Source organism: Microchirus variegatus (assembly GCF_963457635.1).
Source record: "Microchirus variegatus genome assembly, chromosome: 3".
Classification (NCBI taxonomy): domain Eukaryota; kingdom Metazoa; phylum Chordata; class Actinopteri; order Pleuronectiformes; family Soleidae; genus Microchirus; species Microchirus variegatus.
Window position 1 is genome coordinate 12,430,296 of NC_139804.1, and position 16,320 is coordinate 12,446,615.

Sequence of the window (16,320 nt, forward strand, 5' to 3'; positions counted from 1 at the left end):
TTTCTTCAACATTTTGGAAACCAAAACAAGTATTCGGTTGACTGAAGAAAAGAAATCAACAGATTAATCAATAATGATAATCGTGAGTTGCAGCTCTACCAAGCAAACTGACGTTAATTAGGGTCACAGGTGACGTTAGCCAACTACTGCTAACTGGCTAACTTCAGTCACACATACGCTAATGAGGCAAAGAAACCGAGTCAAACCATTCACAAAACACAAATGCAGTGCAACAATGAACTATAAAAGTGAAGTGTCGGTGGCGATTTAATATATAAATAACACACTTTCTTGACTTACAATTCAACCGTGAAAGTTGAGCTGTCACTTTCCTTAGCAGCTAGGTAGCATTTAGTACAGCTTGTGCTGGCATTAACCGATTTTGCAAAAAAAAATACCCGTCTTTACGTCTTGGTAATACGTTATAAAGATGTGACATTATATTCTGTCGTGACTCTGTTCAGTCGATCTCGTTAACGCAGTTTAAGCACGGTTAAACACCGCAGCTAGCCGGTTAATTTGCTTATAATTATGTTACTCTTCAGCGCGACGTTGGCATGGACACACATCTATACACACAAGGTTAAAAAAAAAACCTCTATAAATGACAATTATTAAAATGCGAGTCTTACCTTTACGTCACTAGCCAGCACGAAGCCAATTTGATAAACACATGTACGATTGTTTCTTTTTGCCAAACTAGCCCATGTTTTCCTGCCTGTATTTATATCGCCGCTGCTGCATCAGGGCGTAGCTCTGTGTACAGCGCCCCCTGCGGACGGACGGACCAACTTAACCACTACAACCAAATTAAATCTGGAAATAACTGCAAACAGTATGTTTATCTTAAAATGCAAAGTAGTTTAATCATTTTATCATAACTGTCACACACCACAACTTTTCAATAACAGGCTATTTTTAATCTGTTTTGTCTGCCATTTTTCCTAATAAACTGCCCTATTGTATAGTATTGTAATGCTTTTCCCTTAAAAAATCTATTACATGGCACATGAATGTTGCACATGCTCTGTTGTGCTGCCCTAATAAATAACAGGCATAGGGGATATAATAAATTCATGTCACGAATGATCCAGACTAAAATAGTTCAGTATTCATACTGCAATGTGTTTGAATAACTATGCATTAAAATGTTTCTTTCTACATTTGTTATCTTTCAGAGGGTGTTACCTTGTTAGAGTGTATGCATAATGGGAGCAGATTAATTAATGCTATTTATGTAACAAAAAAACGACTTTTGTTCCATAAAACTGTTACAAAACGCTGTAATGTTACTAAGGATGCATATTTTCTTTTCACGAAAAACGACGGTCTTGCATAAAACCATTAGGAAAATAATGCAGACTCCCCCTTCAAAATAAATCACTAGGATTGTAGAGCAAATTTAAGTAACTCATGCAAAATATCAGTAAACTGAATTTAATTTCTTCATTCTCATTAAATATTTAAATGTGTATAATGGATACATCTAAATAAAATGTTTTAGCACAGTTACTTTATTAGACTATGGAATGCAGTGAACAGTGAATAAAACTGAACAAAAAACTAATTTGCACCAATATCTTCCCAAAGGGTAATTACTTTACAGTGTACTCAAAACAAACAAAAAGTAAATATGGGTCGTATTTGTTTGAGAAACTGAAAAAAACCTTTGAATATTTTCTGCTTCAGTTCTAGTTTGTGTCCTGGCGATTGACACTTGTTCTGTCATCCATGTTAAAATGATTTTAAACCAACACACTTTTGTTTTTCTTGGTCAAGGACTCAGGCCAGTTGTTCCTCTACCACCATCAATTTATTCAATCTTTTAGCTTCAGTATTTCTCCAAAGAAGTGGATTAAAGTAATGAATTAATTACAAAATGGGAAAAAAAAATAGATCATATTCACAGGTTTGATTAAAAAAAACAAAAAAGCAACAAAAAACAACAACACACACACACACACACACGACAGAGAGAAATTAGACAGTGAGAGATGAAGTGGTTTTTGATCTCACTGTAGTTTTTTTTTCTGCTGACTGACAGAACGGCATGCAGCATCTCCACAAATGAGTAAAACCATGTTGATCAACGTCTCACCTGTGAAGGCAAATCATCTACTTTAGTGCTTGTGCAAAGTTAAAAAAAAATATCTTAGAAATCAACTACTAAAATAATTAAATATGACGTGAAGAAAACAAAGGAGAGGAGACATGTTAAATAAAAATGATTGTTAACACACACACAAAGAATGTCAATGAAGACGGAGGGAGTAAAATGTTAAGTACTGATGCGTACTAAACTATTAAAAACAGAGTACAGGTAAAAGAGGCAACCAGTCGGGCACCACCACCACCACCATCTCCACTACTAGGTCCACGTTGATTGTTGCTGCAATGATACCATATTTACAGTGAGATGTTCGACATCCCATCACAGGATGCACTAAACGGCAAAAGAATTAAAAGAATAAAACGGTAAAACACAGTAAACGTAAAGCAGCTGTCCCCACAAAATCTCTTCAAATCACATTAAAAATTAGCACTGCTGTGAGCTGTGTACAGTATAGATTCTTTATGTATATATATATATATGTATATATATAGATATATCTATACATTTATGTATAATATATAGGGTAATTTCTCGTATACACCGACTTAAACTCGTCTCATTGTATAGCAAGCCTGTGCCTTTGGCAAGATTACTTACAACTCTTCTGTTAAGATTCCAAAGCTATTTAAAATATACTTAATGCATAAAAATAAAGATTTTGGCATTGTCTCGCTCCATTCTTCTGATTGGAAAGTTATTAACGAGAACTTCTCATGTGGAAGCTCGAGTTCTCTCAGTGCTGCAGTTCCTCTCATCTGCCGGGGTGAGGGTAGGTCTCATTGGAGTTCAGAGGGAGGAAGGGGACGGGCGTGCGGATGTGGGTGTGGCTTGGCACAGATGTTCCACAGGGTAACGATGACCTTGCCCTCCACAGCAACAACAAAACAATACAGACGATGCTAATGAAATGCCTGGGGAGCAGCAGCCTGTTCTGTTTTTTCTTTTTCCTTCTCCCATCACAGATTTCTGCTCCCTCTCGATACCCCCCCCCCCTCACTCTCCACTGTCTCCTGTGTCTTTTCAGCTCTGCTGAAACTGATATGACGAAGAGCAGCAGGAGGGACGTTCCCCTCTCCCTCCCTCTGTAGTCAGTCACCCACTTGTTCACACTCTCTTACGTCGCAGCAGTCTTCAGAGCTGGATCTCAAAGGTCTTGTGCAGCTCAGTGGAGAAGGGATTCGTCGGCGAGGGTGAGGTGCGCTGCCGTGAGCGGCCCTCTAGCGCCGCCCACTGGGCCTCGAAGGCATCTTCTGGCTGCTGTGGGGGAGGCTGGATGGCCGGGGAGGATGGAGCGAGCTGTGAAGAGGCGGCCCAGTTGTCGGCACCGTTAAAGGTCGCGTTACCGTTTGACGACTGTAGGTGAGCAGTGGTCACGGCGGTGGACGGTGGCGGTTTGATGAACGGGCTGACGTTGCCGACGACCGGGACATCATGCTGTGCTGTCATCGAGGCCGGGATGGAGAACAACTGGGGTTGCGTGGCCGAGCCGAACACGTTAGCCACCATCTGTGAGGGAGTGATACCGAACACAGGCCCGGTGGGCTGTGGGAACGGCAGACCGTTGGACATTGGATAAGAGGCTGGAGCCTGAGCTTGGAAGCCAAGCTGGCGGGGGGGAAGATTGGGCACAGTGGGGGGCAGAGAGGGCATGAAGGGAACAGGAGGAACAGTCACCAGAGGAATTGGCATGGGGGCGGAGAACTGCTGAGTGGGAGGCGACACCGATACCATGATTGGATTGGGCTGCGGAGCTCGGACAGACTTGGTGACTTCATCCAACCATCGGTCTGCTTCTGACGGTGTGCGTTTATGTGAGGGCAAGACTGGGGAGGACGATGGAGGGGCTACAATCACCGGAGTAGGAGATGACCAGTCACTTCCTGTTTACAGAAAAGAAAGAAGAAAAAAAAGAAACAAAATTATTTTCAGTCCCTCAGGGTTTTAAATAATTGACATTGAGGTTAACACTTGCCACTTTATTAGGTACACCTGTTCAGGTGCTTCTAATGAGCCAATCATATTGCAGCAACTCAATGCATTTGGGCATGTGGACACACGGTCAACACTAAGCACCAGAATGAGGAAAAGGGGCAATTTAAGTGACTTTGAATGTGACGTGGTTGTTGTTCCTTGATCTTGTGGGATTTTCACACACAACTATCTCTCGGGTTTAAAGAGAAATGTCAAAAAGCACATGTTCGAAACAATGTACACTACCGGGCAAAAGTTTCAGAACACCCCAATTGTTCAGTTTTTTATTGAAATTCAAGCTATTCAAGTCCAATCAATAGCTTGAAATGGTACAAAGGTAAGTAGTGAACTGATAGAGGCTAAAAAAGGTAAGGTTAACCAAAAACGAAAAGAAGAAAGTCAAAAGGTGCTAGTGAGTATAGTTTCCTTCAACATCAAGAGGCACTCAGAAACTGGGAGAAACTGACAGGAAGAGGTCTGGCAGACCCAAAGCCACAACAGAATCACAAGACAAGTTTCTGAGTCAACAGCTTGCGTGATAGGCGGCTCATAATCATCACCACCATCCTTTCGCCTACTCGACGGCATTCAAAACTCCTGTGTGATGAACCGAAGATTTCAAACTTTGATTCATCACTCCAAGTCTTCTCTTCAAAGTTGAAACTGAACTTGTTTACTACGACCACTATTATGCTGTGCTTGAAGCTGTTGTCCTGTAAGCCACCTATCACGCAAGCTGTTGACTCTCAGAAACTAGTCTTCTGATTCTGTTGTGGCTTTTGGGTCTGCCAGACCTCTTCCTGTCAGAGTTTCTCCCAGTTTTTTAGTGCCTTTTGGACTTGAATGGCTTGAATTTCAATAAAACTGGGAAAATTGGGGTGTTCTAAAACTTTTGACCGGTAGTGTATGCAGAAGATAATCTCTGGACACACCACTGAAGCAGAAGACCACACCAGGTGTCACCCCTCTTACTTTATATACTGTAGGGCTTCAGCTATCGAATATTCTACCAATCATTCCTTGATTAATCGGTAAAAAAAAATCCACATAATTTTTTTGCCCAAAAAATAAAAATAATAATAATAATAATTTTCTTTATCAAATCAAATAATGCATAATGAAAATGACAGCCTTGGTGTGGTAACCTAACACAGGGGTGTGGGTGTGTGTGTTTGCACGCGTGCGTGAGAGAGACAAGATGAGTGTGTGTTAATAGCAATAATACACTGGCAATTTACCATGAATAAGTTTATTTCTTAAACTATTCAAAGCTTAACATCACAACACGCGAGATACGAAAACTCGAGGCAGAGTTTTTGCCTTAAGGAATTTTGTAATCAAATTACTAAAATTACTCTAGTAAATGTGCAGTCCTAATATACTGTGTACTTAAAGTGGCTGGTTAGTGAATATCACTGCTGCAGCTTGAGCTCCTGACCTCGTTGATAAGAAAAGTTCAAACTAGTGAATTATGAACATCTGTTGTTCAGAACACAGGTGTGGAACTGCTCCCTTGTGGACATGGACATTTTCAATGTTGAAATTTAACTTAGTGGGACTGATAATCAAAGCTATTTTCTCTGCAAAATAAGCAAGATGACAGCCCTCCACAAAGCCCTTGCTTACAGTAAATACATGTTAAGGCTACAAACTAACAAAAGAGAAGTACATTCAATTTCTGCCAATAAACTCTCCAAAAAATGCTCATTGTAATGTCCATATCGCGAGAATGTGCAGTTTTGACGCCGCTGTCATGTTAGCTGTGCTCGGAGCCACCAAGTACCTACACCTGCTCAGCCTGCTGTGTGTGGAGCAGCAGATCAGATAACAATCCGTCCTCAGTATTTTATTTGGTCAAGTGCTATCCGATGGCAATGTGATCACAGAAAACACATTTTGCTGCTGAGCAGCTTACCTGGTTGTGCAGAGGCATTGACTCCTGCTGGGGTTTTGGCCCAGGGGTTAGTTTCTCGAGCAGGCAGAGCAGGAGCCATGACTGGAGGGTTAGCAGCAGCAGCAGTAGCTGCAGGAGCAGTAACAGCAGTAGCTGCAGCAGCAGTAACAGGAGCAGCAGCAGCCGCAACAGAGAAGGCAGGAGCTGTGCCGTTCACTACAGCAGATAAAACACAGATGCTAGTACAAAGCAAGCTTGAGTGACGTGCATCAGTCTTAAGGTTAAGACATGCATGATGCTACTGTGTCATTAACAAGTGTTAATCACACATATTTAACAACATGGATACAATTAGGACAAACAGAGTGCAGGCAAATGTTCGTCAACAGCATATTTGAGCTGCAAGCAACATCATTTAAATGCATTCATTTCCTACTCAGATATATTGCCTATAAATTCAGCCAAAATGTTTGGGATGGGAGTGTTGCCCAGAAATAATTCCAAGTATACAACTAAATGTTTTTTCTACGCTTTTTTTAAATGTAGCAGTTCTGCTTTGCAAGATGAAAAAAGCTAATTCCAGGCTTTGTTCAGTCCTTCACACTAATCTGAATAGCTGCAGGAAACTAAAATAAATGTTTTGCTATGTAATTGGCAAATTCAAAGTTACTTCTTGCATCAATCAAATGAGTTATTCAGCTGTTAATGCTCAATTATCTGTTTGACATTGAAGGCTACGAGATGAGGCATTACCTGGTGCAACAGGAGACTGTGGAGACGAGGCTGGTTTGGGCATTGGTACTGAGGAGAAGGGATCTTCTGGAGGTCCACTGAACGCTGTTGTGATCTGAGTACACAACGCACTGATGCTGTCACTTTCACCATCTAACTCGGGAACTGCAGGAGGAGAACAACAACAGAAAAAGACAACCAGAGTTTAAACAGGGAAAAATGTCAAAGGTCCACACGATATAGGTCATTACTAGATTAGAATACAGTTTGATTTGTCTGTGGCCTAGTCCACACATGGGTGGGTATATCTCGATTTAATTGATGAATCATTTGGTCCATAACATGTCAGAAAATGTTAAAAACATTTTTTTTAACAATTTCCAGGTTTGACAAACACTGATTAACATTAAATGTTGATCAGTGTTTGTCAAACCTGGAAATTATGATGTTCTCTAATGTCTTGTTTTGTCCACAAACCAAAATGATTCAGTTTTAATGATTTCTTTGTTATGTGGAGCAAAAGAAACCAAAAACATATTGACATTTAAGAAGTTAAAACAATCAGAAATCTTGTTGTAATAATGGAAAAAAGCTTAATTCATTATCGATTATCAAAATAGTTGGCTAATCATTTAGTAATCGATTAATAATCGATTCATCGTTTCAGCTCTAGTAGAAACGTTAGTTTTTATCCAATGATAGTTAATTTTTTTTTACCTTTTTTATTCCCAGGATCAGCTGATTTTTACTTATAATATAAAACTGTAGTGTAACATTTTACAAATTAACAAACATCTGCTACATTCAAATAAGTTCACACAACGCTGATCATCTCTAGCTCCACCCTTCTTTCGCTCTGTTTCTCTCTATAACAGTGTTTAGATGTTGCGTCGCCTGGTGATATTTCCACGCTGCATTTGTTTTAATTTATTTTATGTCAAGACAGACGGAGACAACAGCAACACTGAGCTTGTGAATCGAGACGACTGCAAACAGGTTGGAGTATGATTGAAACCACACACACAAATAAACCCCTGGGTGTTCAAAAATGTGATGGGATAAATGGTTTTTCGTCACTGCCCGCCTCTCTGCTGCGCCTGTATAAACACACGAACAACATCAGATTCACCTGTGTTTTTCATGGAGAAGTCAGACTTGCGCTGCAAGTTGGAGGGCAGCTCGGTTATGCGCAGCGACTGCTGTCGTTTGAAGGGAGACGTTTTCTGACTGAGGGCGGGGAAACCTCTGAAGGAGCCCTGTCTGGCCAGAGCCTCAGCTGGCGCATGCCTGCGGGGAATGGCCTGAGGTCCCAGTGAGGTCATCGAGAGAGGTGGGGAGGACGAGGGCGATGATGAACCACTTGTCTGGTGTCCTGACAAGTTTGTCACACAAATGGCAGAGTTCCCAGCAACCTTCACATCTGTGTCTGCTGTTAGAGAAGGACAAAGTTAACACAATAATAATAAACAGAAGCTTTTTCACATTCAGTTCAACGATGTCTATCAGCCGCACACAACTCCCGTGCTGCACACATGAAGTAACTTGGTTTCTGTCGAGGCAAAAGCAACACTGTGGGAGCAAAGCTAGATGGCAGCAAACAGCATGTAGCACGAGTGAAAACGCAAAGAAGAGGCCATGAAAAGTTTCAGAAGTGAATTCTACTGCTCAGTATGGCGAGATAACAGTGCAGGCCTCAAGAGGAATACATAGCATAGGAGCGCGAAAAGAGAATGCTTGTTCACAAACTGTTCTCTTTTTCATAATTGGGACAACAATGCAGCTGCTGTCCTGTGATCTCAATGACCGTGTGGGCACATAAACACATATTAAGTCCGATAAATAAGTAGGTGCAAGACCGTTTTATACTGTAAGTGATGAGCAGCGCCTTGAAATCAGGCCTGACCTGGACCGGGAGCCAGTGGAGAGAAGCCGATACAGGACTGATGTGCTCACATCTATTTGTTCCCCGTCAAAATGTGTGCAGCTGCATTTTGAACCATCTGCAGACCTCTGAAACTGTTCTTTGGCAGCCCTGACAATAGTACATAACAATAAACCAGCCTAGATGTCACAAATGCGTTAACCTGGATAAAAAGTCAGCAAAATCTGTGATATCACTGTACTTTGGCGGACGATAAATCACTGCAATTAAGACAACTGAAGGCTTGTTTATGGTGAAAACCTGCAGTTCAAAGCTGGAGTAATTTATACACACACAATCAGTTAAAACTGTCAAGCAAGTCCTCCTCCTCTCCCAGACAGCCTAGGAGAGCTAAAAAAGCTGTAGCCAGAGGGACAGTGTTCCACCAGGGGCGATGTTTCCCCGTCACACATCCACATCTCTGTGATACACATTACATCAAGTGTGCATTTAAGAAGTCTCGAAGAATAAAAGTTTTATTTGAGAGTGATCGGGCGTTCAGGAGAGCCATCTTGACCTTCACCTCTTCGTCAGCCGACAATGCTGATATGTGGGTAGAGACACTATTTGTACTCCTCAGCCATACTTTGAGTTTCACTCGTTGGCTCAAGGAAAGGCGGAAGTCATGAGGTATGTTCTCTGCTCTCAAAACGTGAATAACTCCCAACAGTGTCCCAAATGTCAAAAAGTGCCTGGCGATCGTAAACCAGGAACGACTGAGTTTTAGGAACAAGCAGAGACGCCAATATAAGCGACACATACAAAATAAAAAGTGATGATTTGACAAACAACTTGACAGGACATGTTTGATTGTTTCTGTGCATGAGGATGAAGCAGTATAAAAATGTAAATATGTAACGTAAATTAGAATAATCCAAATACATCACTGCTCATCTTTAAAATTACCTTTGATTTTATGACACATTAATCATTTGAAAAATACCTACCTAAATACTATTGGACACAGTGCTGTATCAGCTCAGTGAGTTAACTTTTGAGGTAATATAATGTAAAAATAAAACTGCATTTCAGAGACATTTATTCTCTCATTTCAGTGCTTCAGCCAATTCAAGAAATAAGTTGAGATATTATTTAACATTAAGATAAATATTAAGTCTTACAAGCATAACTTTCTTAGCTTGAAAGACATTCTCACGAGACTCACTTTGCTGTAAGACACAGTAGTTTACATTTTGTCTACGTTTCCTGTTTTTATTGTATGTATTTTAAATATATTCTCAAATACAGACTTTTTTTAGTGTCACATGCATACACAGAAATTGAGCAAAAACACTTCCTGGATGTGGGAAACAAAACAAGAGCTTGGTTAAAACTGACCAACACAACAAATACAGACCTTTTTTAGCATCCTGTAGTTGCCTCATGACTTCCTCCCGCTCTGCCGCCTCGGTCGCCGTAGTAACCCGGAACGAACCCTCACGGGTGAAAGTGGTTCTGTTGGCATCAAAGGTTGCCGTGACGCCACATTCCTTCTCCCGTTTCTGTTTTCGCTCCAGGCAGGCGGCAAACGCACAACCTACAGCATGACTGAGACGCTCTCCCTGAAAGAAGACAACAAAAAACAATGTGAGGCCAGAAAACAACAACAATATGAACTTAATATAACAGTCTTATTTTGAAATAATTACATCATTTTGATGACTACTTATGACTGTTCCTCAAATAAACACAACAAAACAATTTACATCAAAAAAATATCAATAATCAATTCACAATCAACTTAATTCCAATATTTACCACTGTTAATAGTAGTAAATACTGCATAGTAGTACTGCATTTAACGCTTGTATGTATAATGAATGTATGTATTTAATCATAAATTCATGAGTTTAATCATATTCAATTATATTTTTGTTCTAAAGGGTACTGTGATGTGTCATGTACTGTGTGTTGTGCAGTCATCTGTTTGTGTTTGAGACATTCCATGAGCATGAAGGAAGTTCTACAGTAAACAGAGCATTTCACTGAGCAGCACAGTGTCAGTGAAGAAGCTTCACTGTGATTTCTCACTGAGTCTTTGACGGCCATAAAACAATGGCAGATCCAGCGCCGTGTGGTGCCGTCCCTGCAGATGTAAGAAAACGCTCTCTCAAAGTTCCGGTCTGGTGCACAGAACGACACCTTCTCTATTGTCTGGTCTAAAATCAGGTCCTGCAAAAAAGAAAAACAACAATTATTTTAGTATCATGAGCTTCAAAACTATTGTCAGGGTTAAGTGACTCTCACCAGTGAGTTTTAAAATTTGAGATGAGTGACTGCACAGTGCTTCAGTGAGAGGGTCGACATACAAGGGTGCTTGAATAACTGAACTACCATCAGCTCCAGAAGAGTCCGTTTGCATCGAACTACAACAATGACTCACTTTAAGAGCACCAATGAAAAGATCCTGGATTTAATCATTTAGATTAAACACAATAAAATATAATAACAGAACAGACCACATCATCGGGCAATAAACATCCAGCGCTCACAACACTACCGAATCTAGTCACAGACTACCTGGAGGATTCATTAAGTAAAATTGGGTGTGTTACATTTGCTCCTTTACACTCAGATAACAATCAGGAAGAGGACATGAGGAATAAGATTAACAGACGCAATATTACAAAGAAATAAAATATATAAATTGAACATGAAAAACAAGCATAACAGGAAATATGTGCTTAGTAAGACAGTTATGACTTTTTAGTTTCAGACAATAACGAATATAATGTATAAATGTAATTTGTGTACAGAAAAAGCAGTTTTTTAAAAATGATATTTGAAACATGATAATTGTAAGTATGCTGTCAAGAGCACAGTTATTCCCAGTAGTGCAGTGAACATGGATTATTGTACCAACTATTTTGTTTTTGCACAAATCATTGACAGTCTATTGGTGTGAAGTGTTTGACACCCTGAAGGATGAATGAAACAGTTTGATGGCAACCAGCCGGAATGATTTCCTGAGGCGCTCTGTGGTGGAATGAGTCAGTCACTGAACGTGCGTCTGTGTTGAATGCAGTGCATTGTAATGATGATTGTCCTGAACTTTACTTTTGGGGAAGCAAACAAACACAGCATAAACACAAACCGCAGCACGGAGGAGCCAGCTCATCTGGAACAGGACTCTTTCCAACAAAGGACAAGGACACTATTCTGATGATGTGAATGTTCACATTCTGACCAGGGAAGACAGATGGTGTGAAAGAAGACAAATAACAACTCTCCTCACAGGTATCCAGCCAACAGAGGTTGAAAAAGGCCGTGTTCCATTTACATTGGAACACTGGTATAATGAAACTACATTAAGGTGGAGTAAGAGATAAGTTGACTAATTATTATTATTTAATTAATCTATTTCTTTTGTTATTTGTTTCATTTTCTACACACTCAGGTCAAAATTCACCAGCTCCACTCCGATCACATAAAGCCAGATTCCAGACAGATCCAGAACTTGGCTTAGATATAAGGTTTGATTGAATTTTAGCGTACTATTGGGCCTTGGCAGAGATTTGTGCTTTACTGAGTATCATCCTGGTTGGTCTCGACTTCTTTCCTTCCAAAAAACACTTTAAATAAAATGTTTGTATTCTCATAATTACATCTCAGCCAGCAGGTGTGATGTTACTGATACTGATTCAGTACCAGTGCTATCCAGCAGGTGTCGATGTAACCTTAACTGTGATATTGTTTGCTCAACTTCTCCTGCAGGTGTAATGACCACATATTTCTGAATGAGGCCTTTTGAAGGTCACTGAACCAAACGTTTGGTGGCTTCATAACCATTATTAACTGCTGCTGCGGCTCAGCAGCTTCCAGCTCAAAAGCTGCAGAAGCCACGTGTGCTTCCTCCTACAGCCCTTTGTATTTTGATCGAGCCTATGATAAAGGACTGAAAGGACTCATTACCTTTGTTTTGTCATCTACAACACGAAGCCCATCTGCAGACACCCACAACACAGCCCGCACTGGCTTCTTTCCAGCCTGCAAACACACAAAAGGAAGAGGCACGAGTTAAGAAACAAATAACTTACCGACTTCCCTTTGTACCAATCCTTAGTGCCTTTAAAACACACTCACACATACACACACACACACACCTGTGAATAAAGAGAAAACACCAGGTAAAAGACAAAAGGAGACGACACACATCAGGAGTTTGTTGTCCGAGTGCTGCGTCATTCACTATACCCACAGTATAATTAAAGAAGCAAAATGATTGGTATGAGATCTGGTGCACTGATGCAGTCTACAGTGGTGACCTCACTGGTTAGACAATCAAAATATCTGTGTGAGCACAAAAAAGGAAAACGTTCATTCACACAAGCTCTTTGTTCCATTCTTGGTTCATGGATAAAGGGCTGAGGGGAGAGAAGGTATACCTGTTAATACACACACACACATACACACAAGTGCCCTACCCCAGCCTAAACCACCCCACCAACTCACACACACACACACACATATACACACACACACACACACACATGCATGATTGTGTTTGTGACCAGACAGATTTCTCCCGTGCATCACTGTCTCTCTGTGTGAGTGTGTGTGTTTTTCCTCCAGCCTTCAGATACAATCAAAGGGTGACGTGTTATGGGAGAGGAGGAATAATAATAATAAGGAGAAGCACACTCAGACACACAAAGCAATAACTTACTTTTGCAAAGAATCCTTTGAAGAATTTCCTGTCCTGGAGGGAGGGTGAGAGGGATGGAGGAGACGGAGGGAGGAACAAGGTATGAAAATGTTACCTAGGAAATCTAAAAATGGTCTGTAGCCTGCGGGAAGGGATTTGATTTGGAAGTTTTTGTTTGGTGAAAGTGAAACTGGGTTACGAGTGAGTGAGTGAGTCAGCGAGTGAGGCCATGGATCAAGAAGCTCTTAACATGATTCCATACCCGAGTGAAACTATGGGTGGGCTATTGTGAACCAAAAAAGAAACTGATACTGAAACTGATGAAACAATAGCTCTTGCTCAATTCAAAGCCCATTTATCCGCATTACTGCAGAATTCAAATTAAAGCCAATTTTATTTAGGGCTGAATTATTTTGGAAAAATATTTTTTTCTGACAGATGCTGCGATTGCAATTCAATTTGCAATATACCAATAGAAGTCAAGCTTCAGTTCAATATTTACTGTGTTATAGATTTTTAAAAGGGACATGAGGAACAATTAAATATTTGCAACTATATCCTAATGCAAGAATGAGAGCCTTTGCAATATGCAAAGTGCATAATTTCAAATTACAATTTCAATTAGAATTGTTCAGCCCTATTTTCATTGTTTCTTATGCATAAATTCCCTTTTATTTATATTTTAATTGGTTTAATAAAAAAATTTTAAAAAACGAGTGTAACACCAGTCATTATCCAAAGAATAAAAGGTAAAAACTGTATGTAACACAGATAACAAAGAGTTCATTTTCAATCACTGTCCTGTGAGAACCACAAACCTCTAAAAATAAAATTTTTCATGAGCTCAGACTCTGACTTTGGAGGGAATAATTCCCAATACCATTTTATTCGTTCTCCTCTGACTCCTAAACCAAGATGTGGTTCCTTGAATGGCTGTTCAGCAGACATAAACAGATTTCCACAGATGACACTTTGACTGTTGCCAGAGTCAGAGGGGTCAAGTTTAGGCCGTCTCAACCTCACAAAGACACGACAATGAGACGAGCCCAAGCTAATATTAACCCCCCCACCCCGGCTCTTTTCCTCTCCTACTCATGAGCTGTGAGAAGGAGTGCCACTCTGCTCCTGTTACACAGTCATGGTGGAGACAGCACCATGTTAATGCATGATTTAACGTGTTAACCACCACCAACACTGCAGATTCATTTGGAATGAGCCAAGTGCGAAATAGTGTGCTTTTGAGTGTGTGTTTTTTCTAAAGGCTACATCCATATGACATACATTCTGGATACGCCTGATGTCCACACTACACCAGCATTTTAGATTCTTCCTCAAATGGAAACGTTACCTGAATTTACTTTCCAAACAATGTTTTAATCAACCACAACTCAATTAGCAACTGTTAAAAAAAAACAAAAAAAAACAAGCTCCATTTAAACATTTCCTTTCACAGTTTGAGTTGTACCTCATCAGTCTCATAAAAACATCCATAAGTATATTAAAAAGAAACAAAACTGGAAAATGTTCTGTGTCTGTGATTGCATGAATTTACTTTTCACCACAAGGTGGCAGCACCAGTGAGCATTTAGTTAGAGGACTGAATGTGTGTTTGCAGAAGTGATGACGTTTCCCAGTTTCCTTAAATGCATCTCATAGCTGCTCCTTTGAACTCAACACACTGTGGACCCTGCATTTATCTCACAAACTCTCATGTGCTTGAAATTTTGGTCAGGGCCCAACCCACATATGGCAGGGGCCCGGAATGGATCCTGGCACAAATTAGTGCAAGGAACCTATTGTTATCGTTTACATTATTATTAGGGCCTGAGCACGAATGTGCCAGGGCCAACGCCTCCTGGCACGAAGTGCAAGGAACTTATTGTTCGTGTTGAGATTATTATTATTAGGGTTCGAGCACCGAGGGCGCATAGAACCCTATTGAAACTGAAGGAGTTATTAGGTCCGAGCACGAATGTGCCAGAGTGAGTGTGACATTGAATGCTTGTTTTTTTTTTGTCTCCGTCACACCCTGTGATGGACTGGAAAGTAAATTTTTCACAAAACTTGACAAACAAATGAATTAATGGAATTTGGCACAACATGTGTCCCTGAATGAAAATAAAGCTATATGACCGTTGAGTGAGGGAGGCGGTGAGGTCGGGGAACTGCTGCATTCCCTGAGTTGTTCCGTCAATCACTTTCATTTCACCCTTGTGAGCAACATGGGTTTTCAGCCATGTTCTGTATGTATATGATGTCTATCTTAAAACTGCATTTTAAAATGAAAACTCAGTAGTGTGGACGTGACCAAAGAATCATACAAGCATGCAGATGATGACAGAGCCTTTACAGCTAGCATTAGTAAGATGGTGGTTAGGGAAATATTATTTATAGGGTTATGCTAACTCAAATAGAACAGCAATAGTATAGAGGGAAAGGGGAGGGAGGAATTTCTCTGCAAATAAAATCTGCTTGAAAAGACACAAATTAAAAACACCAACAAAAAAGGATAATATTCAGGCTTCTTATCGAGAGTGGTGGGACTGCAGAGTAGGGAAAAAGGTTCCTGGGCAGAAAACCCAAAGGTTTAAAGATCAAAAGTGAAGGCAATAAGACACAAATGAAAACACTAAAGCAGGAAACTTAAAACACCTGTGTGGTAACACAAAAAAAACTTATTTCCTTGAGTATACTCGACCTACTTGTGAGAGACAACCTTACCACCCACTAAAAATATTTCAAGTGGTACAACCAGGTGAATGGCTTGTACCAAAAACAGCATAAACGACCAGCAGGATGTGAGAGAAGGAAATCACACATCTTGTGAAACACTTATGACACAGAGTCCCACTTTTTGCAACAGGTCACACCTTACAAAACAAAACAACCAAAATAGGACGTTGTGATGGTGCATGCAAAACCTGTGGCCAGCGTGCGTCTGTCTATTCCCACTTAAAGTCTGTCCAAGATCAGTTTGGAACACCAATTAAAACGATTCAGGTTGGATGTGGGGATAAAGCAGCGCTTGATAAAGGCTGCATTTG

The 16,320-nt window shown here is 40.4% G+C and overlaps 1 protein-coding gene across 2 annotated transcripts in view; it reads right to left on the reverse strand.

Moving 5' to 3' along the window:
- Positions 1-3,086: 3,086 nt before the first annotated feature.
- Positions 3,087-16,320, reverse strand: part of numb (NUMB endocytic adaptor protein) — a 65,816-nt gene continuing 52,582 nt past the window's right edge. Inside the window, exons 4-9 of one of the 2 annotated variants that reach the window (XM_083886032.1) lie at positions 12,544-12,618; positions 10,663-10,803; positions 9,989-10,193; positions 7,840-8,136; positions 6,732-6,875; positions 3,087-3,993 (exon numbers count right to left, since the gene is read on the reverse strand). In XM_083886032.1, the coding sequence (XP_083742158.1) occupies positions 3,245-3,993; positions 6,732-6,875; positions 7,840-8,136; positions 9,989-10,193; positions 10,663-10,803; positions 12,544-12,618 (1,611 nt within the window). In that variant the 3' untranslated portion in view covers positions 3,087-3,244. Of the gene's footprint in view, positions 3,994-6,731; positions 6,876-7,839; positions 8,140-9,988; positions 10,194-10,662; positions 10,804-12,543; positions 12,619-16,320 lie in introns of both variants that reach the window. The other variant, XM_083886031.1, reaches the window with a different exon arrangement.